Here is a 17,098-nt window from a genome sequence, read left to right on the forward strand (position 1 = left end):
AAAATATCTTCATTTGTGTCCCGAAGACGAACGAAGGTCTTGCGGGGTTGGTACAGCATGGGGGTGAGTAATTAATGACTTAATTTTCATTTTTGGGTGAACTATCCCTTTAAAAGCTTGATTTTCACCACAGAAGGACTTTAGAATTAAAATCCTCCCCCCGACACACACACAAGCTTTTTGCAAGATAAAGGAGAAGACAGAACCAGACATGGACACATTTTTGGTCTAAAGTTGCACTTTAATCCTAACACTTATTGGCTGTTTGGCCCCCACCCGTCTTTGCCCACCCCGTTCCCACCCCATACAACAGGCACACAGAGAGCGATGAGTAACAGACAGTTCAACAGTTCTGAACAAAATCCAGATTGAAATCCAGAGCGGATTCCAAATCCCATGAAGAGCTTCTGAGGTAAGAGCGAGACACACACCGACAGAGGAAAAAGGATCTTCGCAAAAACGCAGATACAGAGTCGAAAGTGTAGTTAGCAATCCTCATGATCAACATCAAATGTCAAAAAAGAGAAGCGGGTATGTGTCCTGGGAACAAAAGGAAAAGCATCTGCATGTTTCCTGACAACATGTTACGGCAGAACTCTTTGGTTTCAACTCTTGAGGTTTTTAGCAAGAAAATCTTCCTTTGTTGACCTAATCAGTTACCTTTGGATTGAAGCTGTAGTAGTTGAAGGGAAAAGCAAAAGAAAACAGGCAAACACCCCCGTAAACTGTCAACATAACTGAACAAAACTGTTCAGCTCTAATTTGAGAATATTCGGAGAACAATGCCGCTTAAATGTGAGATTTGCCTCTATTTGGCAATGCAAAACAACAGAACATACTGCACAATGACAACGCTGCAGTCGAGGACATTCCTGCTGTATATGGTTGAAGAACAGTTTTGCGTGTGCATGTCTACAAGAACGTCCATGCATTTGAGCGCGTCTAGTGTGTGAGAGGTCCTGCGGTAGAGGTTTAACTTTGGTATCATTCAGGGCCCTCTACGGCAGAGCCGTCCACACACACCGACACACAGAGATATATACAAAAACCAATAATCACATGAGCAACGTACACATAGAAAACCGATGTGAAAACCAAATCTGCCATCAACCGTTCTTGGGCCGGATATTTGAACCAGACATTGGATAGATAATCTGGGGAAGTCTGTGAACCATTATACTCACGCGAAAAAGACGCTACAAAGACCCTCTCCTGAGCAACATCTCCTCTGCTCCCCTTTGTCAAATTCTTAAAGCTTTTTTCCATCTATTTGGCATTTCTAATCAAACATGAGGTATATGCAGAAGCGTATCTCTCTCACTCTTTTTCCCTCATCCAACGCATCTAAAAAAACGAAGTAAAATCGAAATAAAAAGAAAAAAGTGGATGCTTAAAATTAGCCCATAACTATACATTACATCAAGTTATAGAGACATAGTTTGGAAACTTTTCATCTCTCGAAAGCGGTGGGCAGATTTTTTTGAAAAGTTACCCACAGAAACAACAGTCAGTTTTAGTAGCTAGTTCGGTTTCAAAAACTTTGTTGACACTTGCTTTTTTTTTTCTTAGCTACCCCACATTTCCCCCGTTTGGTTTTACAAAGTTTAAAAAAAAGACAGAATCGATAAATTAAAATGCTATAAATACATAAATAAGCCAATAAATAAGACGAAGAGTCGGAAAACATATAAATCCTTGATACACCCTCCCCCCACACACAATAAATACAAATTTTCGAGGGAAAAAAAAAAAAATCGAAGAGAGACAGTTTAAAGCTTTTGGTCTAAAATCAAGTCATCATCATCATCATCATCATTAACATTTCATAAGGACTATTTTTATCACAGCCTTTTTTTTTACATTACATTAGCAATAGTAAGCAGTTGAACATAGATTTTTTTTTTCCTACAAAATCTATCAAAGCACTAACAGGTACATTCCCTCTAGAAGTGTAACGCCAACCGGATTTCCAGTTGCTTTTAAACCCCATCCCACCCCGTCCCCCACAACCTCTACATTTCTCGTTTGCCGCGTTTTTGTATGCGTCTAAGATCGCATAGTCAAAAAACAGTTTGGCCGAGCGAAAGTTAAGTTGGCCGTGTTTCGGTTTGGTTTCCATGCTGGAGATGAGCTTCCACGTTCACACACTCACACACGTCTCACACACTCTTTATCTCTCCTCGAAGAGACCTAGCACCAATACGGTCTTTCTCCACGCGTTGTGCATTGGTTAGGTTGCTATTTGGTGTCGAAAAAGAAAAGGTTTTCGCTTTTGGTATTTCTTCGCTTTTGGCTTATCGTTTCACAACATTCGCAATCGAAGCAAAACTTGGAAGCTACATGTTCACAGTATTGTTTCAAACCGCCTGATGAGGGAAACCCCCCCGGAACGATCAATTCAAAATGACGAAACACACGAAATATGAAAATAGGCAATACGTCACCCCATTATCCCAAAAATATAAAGCAATGAGACGAGTCATACAGCATAAACAGACAGACCAAGAGGAAAAAAGCAATAAAACAAAATATATATGTATATATATATATTCTGAAGTTCAGTTCGATGAGGTTAATAAATATTCTCCCGTCCAGGAAGGAGAGCGAAAGCATCGACTTAACGGAAAGGAGGGAGGAGGTGAAGGAATGATCTTCTGGTCAAAGCCACGTTGAGTCTTTTCACGTCTTTGCTACTCTAAAAACATCCTCCTTGTCCACCTCCTGTGGTCCACTCCTTGTATTTGGTTTCATTCCATTGAGTAAAGTTCGGTTTTAGTCCATTGGTTTTGGTTTGGTTTCATTTTTGGTTTAATCCGTGTGTTGAAAAAAAAAATAAAACGAGTCTCCCCTCCGCGTCTCGGTTGTTGGATTTCCCCCTGCAGGTTTCCTCGGATCCTCTTCAGTCGCTGCTCCTGTCGTTCGTTTTCTCCGTTTGGCCTTTTTCACCACACGAGGCACAGGAGAGGGGTCCAGAGAGGATGGAGGGCAGGGGTTTGGGGGCTCAGGGGGATTTCTTTTAAAATTTCTCCTTTTGTGTGTTGTTGTTTTTTTTTTTGACATGTCTGAGGTCTTGTCGTCCGAACACTTTTTAGCTGACGCAAAAGGCCAGACGAATGCTTTGGTATCCAAGAAAAGTGTGTCAAAGATTGAGGCATGGGTTCCAGCGATGATCAGTGATGGAAAGGGAATCACAGTAACTTCAGTGTATATGTGTGTGTAATACTGAAAAAAATCCCTTCTTTCATTCTGTTGTTCAACTTAAATTTGACAGGAAAAAAAAGCGGATGAAAATGGAATGAAAAAGAATGCGTAAATCAAAATAGTTGATAGCAGAGGTAGATTGAGAAATACATTTACAAATAGTTTAAAAGAAACAAAACCGAGTTTACCTTACATGGGGTGCATGAAAAACAAGGAAAAACCGAGCTAAAGGTGTTTGGTGTTTTGTAGAGTTAATCTGATCCTGGACAATTCAGGTTTCAAAGTCTTCGTTAAAGCTTTTCTATCCGATTTTTTGGTTTTTGATTTTTGGTATTTTGGTTTTGGTATTTTTCGTCATTTTTTTTTTGTCTTTGTGAGTCGTTCCATTCTTCTTCCATGTGTTTATTTTTTGGTTTCTCTTTCTACCATCCAGTGACACTTGTCAAATGTCCTTTCTTTGTTCCATTCGTTGCCACCCGTTTTCCTTTGTTGATGTTTCTTCGTAAAAGTTTTTTTGGCTCACGACCCTGCCCTCAAAAAAATCTGTTCATGTAGGTTTGTCTTTTTCTATTCAGAAAGGAATAAATGTACATTCTCCACAGTAGCTCCATTGAGGCCACCTCTCCACACTGAATAGATCAATTTTTTGGTTTAAAAAGTCCCCCGTTATCCTGTTCTCTCCTTATCCCTGTTCTCTTCTGCTCATTTCTCTGTATTTTTGGCATTCAAAGACATAATGAGAGAGAGAGCACAAGAGAGAAATGGAGGGATTGAGAGATGGCTTTGGTTGAAAAGGCGAGTCTTGTTTGTCTTCATTCTTCTGTCCCTCTGACTCCCCTCAAGTGCAGTAGCTTGGTGTGGGCGTCACTCAGCCATAGCTCCGCCCAGAGGGGGTGGTGAGGCGTCACCTAATGAGCAGAAGGAGGCGGGGCTTGAGCAGGGGGAGATGGAGCACGAGTCTGGGCTTGCGCCTCTCACGCCAGAAGGCGGAGAAGCCCTGGGGTGGCCCACCAGACCCATGCCTGCGCTCCTCGCCAGGGGCAGTAAAGTGGGGCGGTTTAGGAAGAGGGACTGGCGCAGTCCAGCTCCTGGACATCCAGCTCCACCCAGGAACATTTGACCCCCGCCCTCAAGAGCAGAAATGGGAATCTGGCCACCACTGGCAGCTAGGGCTGTAAAAAGATGAGAGAAATAAAGAAAGAGCTAAAGTTATACACATACTCCTGGTATTTTAATCTGTCTCTTTTGTCCACTTTCAACCACTTTTGTCCTGATTTCTTCGAGGGGAGGGTCTCTATAGTTTGGTAAATGTATGGAATTATTTTAGATCTTTGCTCTAATGGTTAAAACAAGCTCACGCAATTTATAATGTATATGAACACGACTGGAGAAAACAAAACAAAAAAACTAGGGCTGTCAAACGATTAATCGCGATTAATTGCATTCAAAATAAAAGTTTGTGTGTATAATTATTTTGTATATATATATAATACTCACACATGCATGTATATTTAAAGGGATACTCCACTTTTTTGGGAAATAGGCTCATTTTACAACTCCCCCAGAGTTAAAAAGTTGAGTTTTACCGTTTTCAAATCCGTTCAGCAGATTTTTTTATGTTTAGAAGAATATCTGTAACCAGACAGTTTCTGGTCTCATTGACTTCCATAGTATATATATTTTTTCCTACTATGGAAGTCAATGAGACCAGAAAGAGTTTTCTAAATATCAGAAAATCGGCTGAATGCATCCGAAAACGGTAAAACTCAACTGTTTAACTCTGGAGGAGTTGTAAAATGAGCCTATTTCCAAAAAAAAGTGGAGTATCCCTTTAAGAAAAAAATATTATTTATATATAAAATATTTATATTTATATATAATATCTATGTACAGTATATACATGAAAATATTTCTTAAATATATACAAGCGTGTGTGTGTATTTATATATATATATCAAATAATTATACACAGTGCACCCACATATATTATGTAAACACAAACTTTTATTTTGGATGTGATTAATCGCGATTAATCATTTGACAGCCCTAAAAAAATACATGCAGAGAGCATCAGCTTTCGTTTCTCCTCTGACAGCCGAAAGATCAGAAGAAAGCAATCTGGTCAAATCCGTTTTCGACTATCTGTGGAAGTGGTCAAAAGTGGTAAACCGAGTGGACAATAAAAAAATTATTAAGAAAGAAAGAACGAGCGCACTCGAACATAAAGTCCAAATATGGCCCGCCGCAAAAGTGCGATAACGCACGTCATTCCAGGAAATCCATATGGCCATCATACTATGACTATAGCTGAATAAACAAGATCGAAACGCTTCGATTGATTAAACATGACTAATAAACACACGACTGCAACAATATATGGTTTATCCGAGTTTTTCAAGCCTTCTCTGGTATTTTCATTCATTTCATTTCATTGGCCCTGAGTTGCCTTTTCTTTGAGGTAAATGTAGAGGTTCTAGATTGTGTCGTCGGCTCCAGTACGGTGTTGGTGGAAAAGGGTTTTAAGTGATGAGGATGAATATGGCAAGTGCTTTTGAAAGAGACGGACAAGGTGCACAAACGCAGGTCTTCTCATACACACACACACAGACAAACATATATGTAAGAAGTGAGGATGAAGATGTGATGAATATGTGGTGAGAGATTTTCATTCCTCTGATCTTGAAAATATAGGACGGCTTTTTGATGGTGAATGATGGGAGGTTTCATCGGCAAGTTCCTTAATGGATATCTTTGAATGAATCTTCTTTTAAATGATTTTCTCGTCATCTATGACAAACCTTGCATTGTGGCCAGAGGGTTGCTGCTGATGAGGGCCTGGTTCATTCCTGTGCTTACACCCATCATTGTGTTCCTGTAATGTGTGTGATGTGTCATTTACACGTGTCCACAAACATACGCCATTCATACATGCAGAGAGAAGCAAGCATTTTTAGTGACATGTCAAAAACAACCATGTCCATCGTGGAGTTTGTGTTCGTGTTCTGTTTAAACACATACTGGAAAGAATGACATTAAGACGAGAAAACTTAAGAGGAAGAAATTCAGCGTGCTGTTCACACACAACCGAGAACAGAGATTTTATCGTGAAAACAAGTATGATAAGACTACAGCACAGAATCCTGAGTCATAATGAAAGCTATTGACAGAATGATGATGTGTTTTTTCACCGTCTTCAAAGTTATGATTGTGAAATTTTGAGGTAATATAGAACAATGGATGCTGGATTTATGCAAATATCCTTGAATATTATAGATGTATCAAATAATAATAAATGAACATTCACAATTTTTTTATGATTCAAATATAGGTAAAACGACTTTCTGATTAAATAATAATAATTTTTATTATATATAATTTGTAACAATCTCGGTATAAGATGGATCAGCATTGGATAGTGAATTTGTGAAAATGTGCAAATATTGTTTAAATGTCAAAATATAATAATTAAGAAAAAATTAACATTCACAATATTTCATCACTCAATATATTAGTTGTTAGTCGATTAAATCAGCTTAAACAAAGAATAGATTAATAATAGTAATAATAATAATAATAATATTTGTTAGTTGATTAAATCAACCTAAATAATTGATTGGATTCATTTCTGGTTAAATTAAAATAATAATAATAATAATAATCATCATCATTTTTAATAGTCCAGTTCTTGATCATTTACCTTGTGTTCAACATTGGATATTGAATTTGTGCAAATTTTCAGGCATTGTTTAAAAAATAGAATAAATAAGAATAAATGATCATTACAATATTTATCACTCAATTTATTAGCTGTTAGTTGATTAAATAAACCTAAACAAATAATGGATTAATATTAACAACAATAATAATAATAAATCGTAATAATAGTTGTTAGTAGATTAAATCAACCAAAACAAATAATTGACTGGGTTAATTACTTATTAAATAATATTACTGTTATTATTAAATGTTCTTTTTTTAAGATCATTTATCTTATGTACAACATTGGATATTGAATTTGTGCAAATTTTCAAATATTGTTTCAAATATCTAATGTTTAAAAGTATAATAAACAAGAATAAATAAACATCCATGATATTTTGACTCAATATATTACTTTCTTAGTTGAACCAAACAAATCGAAATAAAATTACATTTAATTAAAGAATAATAATAATTTAATTAAAATAACATGTCTAGAATAATTTATAAATAATAATAATTTAATTAAAATAACATGTCTAGAATAATTTATAATTATGTAATATGTATTATTAATAATTGTTAGGAATTCTCATAATTATTATTATTTTAAATTATAATTATTTTAAAAGAGCATTTTCCTGCCCTAAACACGTGAAGCCGCTTCTTACCCTGTGTTCAGGCCAGGGCTGCCGAGGCTCGGCGGGGTGGGGCTCACTGTGCTGAGAGGAGGCGGAGTCACTGAAGAAGGGGCGGAGCTCAACGCTCCATGTCCACTGGGGTTGAGAGGGCAGGCCACAGAAGGCGTGGGACTGACGGCTACATAAGGAGAGAGATTCAGTGTCTGTCCTTGCAACCACAACTGTGAAGCGAACAACACTATTACTCATTCTAACTGCTCTTCTCACCTGTTGTGCTGAGACTGGTAGCGACCTGAACCAGTCCCTGACTGGACATCTACAGAAAAAAGGAAAGAGACTTTAATTAACAAACATACATCTCATAATGACATTCTTTAATATTTGCCTTTACTTTCAAAGGTCCAATTTTCATTTTATGGTAGAACATTATTCAAACACATCTCTTTTATACCACGTTTGCACCCATTCTCATCCAAACAACATATCAACACCAGCTGTCAGTTGAAATGGCTTCGGGCCAGATCAATCGCTAAAGCCATGAGTGTGTGTAGTACCATGTGCGGGCTGTAGCAGGGGGGCTTGTGCGTCTGTGCTGGGGGCTGAGTGGGCAGCGGAGGGGTGGCGCTGGAGGGGTTGATGCGTTTCTCTTTCTGCCGTCGGTTGCAGAACCAGACGCGGATGACCTCTTTCTCCATGTTGAGCTGCTCGGCCATCAGCAGGATCTCTTCAGAGGTAGGCTTCTGGTTCTAAAGGGGGTGAGGTGAGATGCATGAGTACATGAGACAGGCCAAGACCAAAACAATTTCAGTATTTGAGGAAAAGCATGCTTCAATCAAAGACGCAATTCCTACTCAAACATGGATTTATTGAAATCATTAAGAGTGAGAATTTACATTGAGGAATTTGTTCTAAAATCGAATTATTCATCATGAGGTTGATTTGATCACCACTCCCCTTGATAGGTTGTTTTATAATTGCTGTATTATCTGATAATGGGACCGTTTTGGTTACATGTTTTATAATTAAAGTTTCTGTCAGCGTAACGCCAACCGGCAGATTGAGTTACTTAGAAAAGGAGAGAAGCAGCATGAGACGCCTCAAGCGTATTGGCTGTTTGCCATGACTTGATCTTGGATGGGTTTCCTCGGAAAAAAGCTTACAACACTAGAGAAGTGTGTGACTGGAGGTTTTGTGACTCATGTGCAACCATTAAACTAAACTGTCTTATGGGGATTAATAAATCTGTATCGTTTAGTATGAAACATTGGAATGATCTAGGAAAGTTTGCGTCTTGTCTGCTTTTTGTTTTTAGATTCACCTATCATCGCAGCTTGGTGGTCCACTTAACATGTAAACCAATAAACAGTCATTTATTGTATTCCTACTATCATTGCTACTTGTTGTTCCAATTATCATTGTAAACCAATAAAAAGTCTATTTTAATTTTATGTTATTTTATGCGAAGCAACTTACAAATGAATATTGCAAGCAAATTATCATAAGAAATAAAACATGTTATTATGATAAAAAAGTCTATTTTAATAAAAAGTCTATTTTAATTGTATTTAAATGTTATGTTTTTTTATGCGAAGCAACTTACAAATGAATATTGCAAGCAAATTATCATAAGAAATAAAACATGTTATTATGATAAAAAAGTCTATTTTAATAAAAAGTCTATTTTAATTTTATTTAAATGTTATGTTTTTTATGCGAAGCAACTTACAAATGAATATTGCAAGCAAATTATCATAAGTAATAAAAAATATTATTATTATTATAAAAAAGTGTATTTTAATAAAAAGTCTATTTTAATTTTATTTAAATGTTATGTTTTTTATGCGAAGCAACTTACAAATGAATATTGCAAGCAAATTATCATAAGTAATAAAAAATATTATTATTATGATAAAAAAGTCTATTTTAATAAAAAGTCTATTTTAATTTTATTTAAATGTTATGTTTTTTATGCGAAGCAACTTACAAATGAATATTGCAAGCAAATTATCATAAGAAATAAAACATGTTATTATGATAAAAAAGTGTATTTTAATAAAAAGTCTATTTTAATTTTATTTAAATGTTATGTTTTTTATGCAAAGCAACTTATAAATGAATATTGCTAGCAAATTATCATAAGAAATAAAACAATATTATGATAAAAAAGCCTATTTTAATAAAAAGACTATTTTAATTTTATTTAAATGTTATGTTATTTTATGCGAAGCAACTTACAAATGAATATTGCAAGCAAATTATCATAAGAAATATATAAAACATATTATTATGATATATTGTTATATTTTGGAATTGTATATATTTTATTTCATCACTTACAAACTAACAAAATTGCAAGCAATTTACCATAAGATATAATAACATGAATAATTATATATTTACATTTATGCGTTATATTATATGTTATTATATTATATTGCATAATTCTTTTTTTTTCTTGTCTTCTTTTATTTTATTTATAAAAATATCACATCTTATTTTTTTCTGGTTGGTAACCTAACCTTCTATATGTGTCTATAGACAACCTTCTGGGCTGTTAGGTAAACTGGCCTATGATATTATATGTTTAATAATGCATAAAAATATGCTCCTATAATCCTGCCAGGAGTATATGGGGTTTAATGTGGTGATATAATTCTTATACAGTATATTGCAATAAATTAGTTGGCTGGAAGACTTCTGTTTCTCCAGAGAGAGATAAAATGGATTCAGCATTTTCAAAAAGAGAACCAATATTTTTTTTATCATGAGACAGCAAAAAGGAGGTCATGAAGCTGAGGAGGAATAAACCGAGTTAAATGAATGAGTCGTTTGAAGGAAATATGATTTCTGAAGCAGGAAATTAAAATCTTGCAGCATTTGGTGGTATGGTGTGTGTGTTGTTCACGAGTCCGACTAACCGAGATGAAGTTGCGCTCCAGGGCAATGCGGACGTTGGTCTCGATGCTGGTGCGTTTCTTTCGGCGGCGTCCAGGCAACCCTTCAAAGCCCAGCAGAGGTGAAGACAGTGAACTGGGGCTCGGAAGCATGTTGTCTATCGCCATGGTTTCTGTGACGCAAACACGCACGAATCGTAAAGAATCCAAACATGAAAAACCAATGAGAAAAGTGAGAAAAACACACACCTGCATCGCTCAGCCATTTCTCCAGCAAGGGTTTGAGCTTGCACATGTTCTTGAAGCTGAGGTTGAGAGCCTCGAAACGTGAGATGGTGGTCTGACTGAAGTCATTGCCGTACAGTTTCCCCATGGCCATACCGACGTCCCCCTACATGAAGACATGCAGAAGAGTTACCATTCGCTCGTTTCATCATTTTATCCCCGGTTTAGCTTGAGGACTGTTATGTTAATGTTTCACACACACCATGGGATTTCTTTGGAAGCTTGTGTCCGCCACAGAAAAAATTGCGTAATTGCGACTTTTTATCTCTACAATTCTGACTTAGTTTCTCAGAATTGCTTGATCTACACTCACCTAAAGGATTATTAGGAAAACCATACTAATACTGTGTTTGACCCCCTTTTGCCTTCAGAACTGCCTTATTTCTTCAAGCCATTGATTCAACAAGGTCCTGAAAGCATTCTTTAGAAATGTTGGCCCATATTGATAGGATAGCATCTTGCAGTTGATGGAGATTTGTGGGATGCACATCCAAGGCTCGAAGCTCCCGTTCCACGACATCCCAAAGATCCCAAACGCGCAATTATCTTTTAAATAGTTTTATTCCGTGGAGGAAACAATCTTCCTTAGATTTCAATACCAACTTAAGTGTTTTTTCCCTCACAAAATTATGTTAGTGGCATGTTATTTTCACACAAATGATCTCCAACTAAATTTCTCCAAATGGTTGCATCTTCGTAATTGCTTTACAACTTTTTGCCAACTATCTTTAAAAAGAAAATTAAATAAGGAAAGGCAGATCCCAAATAATGCATTACAATATTAAATTGTGTGAATTAAATGAATGTCTCCCCTAATCATACACAAAATTGTATTAATATATGTAAATATTGTAAAATTTTAATAGAACTACAAAAAAACATGATTGTTGCATTCATACATTAAAGTTATATTAAAATGGTATTTAAAAATGAACATAAATAAAGATTTAAAACTGCTCAGAATGACCATTGTGATTATAATTAATGCCATAGGCCACCCTTAATTATATACATAATCTTACAGTGTATATGGCAAGAAGTTATTTCAATAGGTTTCATTGTACATATGAATTAATATCCAACAATATTATTGATATGACCGCATATGATTGAAGTGAATCTCCAGTAATCACAGTAATTCTCCTGTTATTACTGTGAGGCTCCTTTATAACAATCCCTATTGAATAAAGCGCTAACTTGACTTAAAATGTCAAAAATAAGTGTCTTGAAAGAAGGTTTAATCGCTTTTCATTTCTATTTTTTGAAAAAGTCAAACTGTGACTGTGAAAAGTGTCTCACACCTGTGTGAACCCAAGTTTAATTCGCCTCTGTTTGAAGGTTCTAGCAAACTGTTCGAGCTCCTCCAAGTCGCTGGGCTCCTCGGGATGGGGCGTCGCCGTGGGAACGGAGCTCATGGGAGGGGCGGAGGAAGGGGCGGAGCTCACAATGCTCTCCACGTTCTTCTCCCTCTGCAATGACCACAGCCTGTCGTCAAGATGACGCTACAGCACAGATTGGGAAAACACACTACTTTCTCAAACACGTTTCTACTGTGAGACAGAGCCTTCAATTGCAAACCCATTCCAAAAGATTCCCTTCATTTTTGCATAATGTCCTTTCTAAGGCACCACATTTAGACTGACTATATAGCATATTACCATTCAACTCATATTATTTTATAAGTATGCGATAACGTTCAAAAGTACGATTTTTTTGGTCACACTTTAGGGTTCAGGTCTCACTATTAAATATGACTTTTGCCTCAATAAACTCTAATAATAAGCTCTAAGAATAATTACTTGATAATAAGTATAAATAAACAGCCAAATATCCCAGTAATATACTGGTCAGAATTATTTAGGTAAATACGATCAAAGATAGCTGTAAAAAATAAATCTGCATTGTTAATCCTTTTTCATATTTTGTAAAGAAAATCAGCAAAAATCTAACCTGTCATTGAAGTAAAAGAATTGAAAGTGGGGGGAACATCACATTATGAATTAAACGTTTTCTCCAAAACACATTGGGAACAATTATTTGGCGCCTTTTATTAAATACTTTTACTATACTAATAAGCAATTCGTTAATAGTGAGAATTGGACCCTAAACTATTTACATATATATATATATATATATATTTAATATATTTTAAATATTTAATTCAAATAAATTGAACCTTGAACCTTTGAACCTTCAATTCATCAAATAATCCTCAAAAAAATTAATCATGTTAATTTTAAATAAATATAAATATTAAGCACAAAACTGATTTCAACATTGATAATTATAAAAATAAAAACTCTTTCTTGAGCAGCAAATCAGCATATTAGAATGATTTCTTAAGGATCATGTGACACTGAAAACTGGAGTAATGATGCTGAAAAATCACAAAAATGAATTATATCTTCAAATGTATTACAATCAAGAAGAAAAAAAAAACAGTTCTTTTAAATTATAATAATATGGCACAATGTTACTGATTTTAGAGTATTATTGATCAAATAAATGCAGTCTTGGTGAGTATTAGAGACTTCTTTCAAATTTCTTACTGACCCCAAACTTTGGAATTGTAGTCTAATCATACAATCTTCCAAACTTTGCAGTATACATGAGAGCGCACTGCATCAAATCCTGTCTCAAGTAAAACGCCACGATGATAACTGGACACCATTTGCTAATTGAATAAGCAACATGAGGGGGACAACTATGTAGTTTGAAACCCTTTTTTGTTCATCGTTCATACCTGTGCTTGAAGCCCCAGTCTAGGTGGGGTGGTCAGGAGACTCCCTGGGCTTTGCTGAGGTAGTGAAATCAAATTTGATGTCGAAAGCAAACCTGAGAGAGCGTGAATGGGAATCACACATTAAAGACATCACTGCACGTGCACGCAAATGTTATTGCTATGATGAAATAATGTGTGAATAGGCGCATCTTACCTTGCTGACCCTGCTGAGCCTGGGCTTGAGGCAGCAGGAACTGGGCAGGGGACTGTAGAGGATGACCTGGCATCAGTACCAACTGCTGTAACTGCAACAACTGCTGAATGTCCTTCAGAGAGAGACAGAAAGCCTTATGAGGGTGAAAAAAAGACAAGTGAGCGAGTCAAGACATGGGGAATAAGTAAAAAAAGTCCAGTTACTAAGTCAAGTTACAGAAAATGGCAATTTGCATTGTATCGAAGAACCCTTCACCTGATATTTTAATTCTAATCTCATTTTTACATTCTTTTTAAATTCCTCACTATATAACTAAATATTTCCTTGCACTTGACCAAATGTTTCAAGAACAAAATATGCATATTTCACACATTCATTAAATACTTCAATGCATTTGAATCATACTAAATTGTTGAGTAACTTAAAATAAAGATTTGTTCACAAATTATATTGTATTAATATTCAATTAATTTATGAATATTTCTATTATTATTTATAATTAGGTCCCACTTTATATTAAGTGGCTTTACTTCCATTGAAATTAATAATTTGATACAATGGACTTATTGAGTACATACATGTTTTCACATTGTAGGCTACTTATATTTTGAAAATACCTGCATGTAATTACAGCTGTAACTAATATATGTAATTACACTGTTAACCCTACCCTTACACCTACCCATACCTGTACCAATAGCGGCAAAAGAGTTTTACAATACAACCTGAACACACTAAGTACATTGTACTTATTTTTCAATGTAAGTACATGTAAGTAATTAAAGCCACTTAATATAAAATGGGACCATTAATTATTTTATTTATGTATTTATTTAAATGAGGTATTAAAGGATTGCATTGTAAGAGTAGTGTAAGAATATAATAACTAGGTACTAACCCTGAACCTACTCCCTAAACCTAACCTTAACCCATGTAGTCACACTGTAAGTACACATAAGTGCATGTACGGTTAAAAAAAAAAGTGTAATCTTATGTATTTATATACTAATGGACACATTGCAATAACGATCGTATATTTGACCGGGATATAGAAATACAGGAATCTAGCCTCTGATCAAAAATGCATTTTCCGCAGAAGGTACCTGGGCAGTGAGCTGGATAGGCTGCGATAGAAGAGGAGGCGGAGCTTGCTCATGTTTGGCTTGAGACTGGGCTTGTGCTGCGGCCTGATTGGCCTGCTGCTGTTGCGTGTGCTGCTGCTGATTGGCTGCGGCAGCTGCGTGGGCCGCATGCGCTGCGTTTGACTGCTGCACGGCTGCGGCTAACAGCTGCGCTTGAGCCTGCTGCAACAACAGCTGCTGCTGTGCAGGGAGGAGAGCGGCCAGCTGAAGAGAGGAGGAAGAGGAGGAGCGAGGGATAGACAGAAAAGGTGGAGAGAAGAACAGCGTCACCAAGCAGCAGAGGGACCTTCTCTTAAGCAAGCAGACCCTGAGATGGCATCCACGACATGGTTAAGCGAAGAAGGTTATACATCAACCGAAAGCATGTTGCATTTAGTTAATAGAAGCATAGAGCACAAGTAAAAGAGAGTGGAAAAAAAAGCAATCCATATAATATTTGTGTTTGTTGTCATTCATTAAGATTAATTATTATATAGCAATGTTTACTTCCAGAGCAGGATTTCCAAAGTGATCTCCTAACAAATCATTTTGCCCCAAACTCATGCTACGGACCCTTTTCACATTTCCAGGGTTCAACGAAGCAGAAGTCACAGGTGGCATTGTTGAGTACACTTCTATAGTGGTGAATGGGAGACGACAGCAATTTTGTTGCAGGGTTGTGCAAAAATTAATTGTGATTAATCGCATCCAAAATAAAAGTCTGTTTTACATAATATATTTGAGTGTGCTGTATATAATTATTTTGTATATATAAATACCTATGCATGCATGTATATATTTAAGAATTATTTGCTCTTAAATTCTGTATATATATATAAATACATAATCTATATTATATAAATATAAATATTTTATATAGGAATAACACATTTTCTTAAACATATACATGTATGTGTGTGTATTTATATATACAAAATAATTATATACAGCACACACAAATATATATGTAAACACAGACTTTTATTTTGGATGCGATTAATCGCAATTAACTTTTGCACGGCCCTAATTTATATATATACAGAATTTAAGCGCAAATAATTCTTAAATATAAACATGCATGCATAGGTATTTACATATACAAAATAATTATATACAGCACACACAAATATATTATGTAAACACAGACTTTTATTTTGGATGCGATTAATCGCAATTAATTTTTGCACAGCCCTAATATATATATATATATATGAAAAACTGTACTAGATTAGCGATACCATCCCAGCCTGTGAAAAGGGTCCATTGGTTGAAATAAAAGTGCCACAAAGTGTCAGAGTTTAGCTTTATGAGGGAAGTAAACTACAAATGGCTTAATAATATTGTCTCTGAATATTTATATATATTAAAAAATGTATAATTTAAAAAATGGTAAAAAAAAAAATATATATATTACACTTGACCTTTATATAAAAAAATATAATAAAAAAGTCATTTGAATACAAATCAAGAACATTTTAATTGGATCATACATTTTTTTTAAATTATTCATTAAATGTAGTATTAATAATATTTATTTAAAAAATAAGTTAAAATAATGTTTAAAATAATAAAATTAAAAAAAATATATATTTTAATTAAATAATTTATTAAAATAACAATTTCAAAACATCAGAGGTGCTTACTTATTGAATTAGTAAATCATTTAAGCCATAGATTTTGCGAAGTTGCGAACAAGTGCTGTTTTGTTTCCTCGTCAAAAGATTTTTCATTATCTTCACTTGTGTACCTGTTTGTCTCATCATGTAAGTGTGTGTGTGTGTGGTTCATGTCTTCCCTACGGGGATAAAAGGATAGTAATACCAGAAATATTTGATGTTGTGGGAACATTTTTCAGTCCCCATGAGGAAAACAGCTCATAAATTATGCAAAATTATGTTTTTAAGTAAATTTAAAATGCTTTTTTTCTGTGAGGGTTCTATTTAGGGGCGGGGTTAGGGCACTGAATATACAGTTTGTACAGTATAAAATCATTATTTCTAATGGAAAGCCCCCATAAAACGTGTTTGCGTTTGTGTATAAGCACATACCCCTGCGAGCTGACTGCCTGCCAGCATGAGTTGTGTGTGTGGTAGAGAAGGCTGAACTGGAGGAGGAGGAGGAGCGTGAACACTGGTCATCTCAACGGCCTCCTCGGCTTTAACCTATAAAACATGTATGGAATATTAATAATACATATACACATAAACACTAATAATAATACATCAATGTTCTCACACACAATGCCTTAAGCCAACCCTTTTTAAGTCGGCATACATTTTTTTGTGTGCATTATCATAAATGTATTACCAAATGCTAAAATA

At 35.4% G+C, this 17,098-nt stretch overlaps 1 protein-coding gene across 6 annotated transcripts in view; it reads right to left on the reverse strand.

Annotated features, from left to right (window-relative positions):
• Positions 1–2,825: 2,825 nt before the first annotated feature.
• Positions 2,826–17,098, reverse strand: part of pou2f2a (POU class 2 homeobox 2a) — a 51,860-nt gene continuing 37,587 nt past the window's right edge. For 2 of the 6 annotated variants that reach the window (XM_089122676.1, XM_089122675.1), the window contains exons 5-16: positions 16,826–16,939; positions 14,760–15,002; positions 13,657–13,789; positions 13,464–13,555; positions 12,022–12,222; positions 10,685–10,826; positions 10,460–10,608; positions 8,096–8,287; positions 7,809–7,857; positions 7,572–7,719; positions 6,000–6,073; positions 2,826–4,373 (exon numbers count right to left, since the gene is read on the reverse strand). In XM_089122676.1, the coding sequence (XP_088978802.1) occupies positions 4,066–4,373; positions 6,000–6,073; positions 7,572–7,719; positions 7,809–7,857; positions 8,096–8,287; positions 10,460–10,608; positions 10,685–10,826; positions 12,022–12,222; positions 13,464–13,555; positions 13,657–13,789; positions 14,760–15,002; positions 16,826–16,939 (1,845 nt within the window). In that variant the 3' untranslated portion in view covers positions 2,826–4,065. The remainder of the gene's footprint in view (positions 4,374–5,999; positions 6,074–7,571; positions 7,720–7,808; positions 7,858–8,095; positions 8,288–10,459; positions 10,609–10,684; positions 10,827–12,021; positions 12,223–13,463; positions 13,556–13,656; positions 13,790–14,759; positions 15,003–16,825; positions 16,940–17,098) is intronic. The other 4 variants (XM_089122677.1, XM_089122674.1, XM_089122679.1 and 1 more) reach the window with 4 other exon arrangements.

Source organism: Pimephales promelas, chromosome 18, assembly GCF_988280905.1.
Source record: "Pimephales promelas chromosome 18, fPimPro1.hap1.1, whole genome shotgun sequence".
Classification (NCBI taxonomy): domain Eukaryota; kingdom Metazoa; phylum Chordata; class Actinopteri; order Cypriniformes; family Leuciscidae; genus Pimephales; species Pimephales promelas.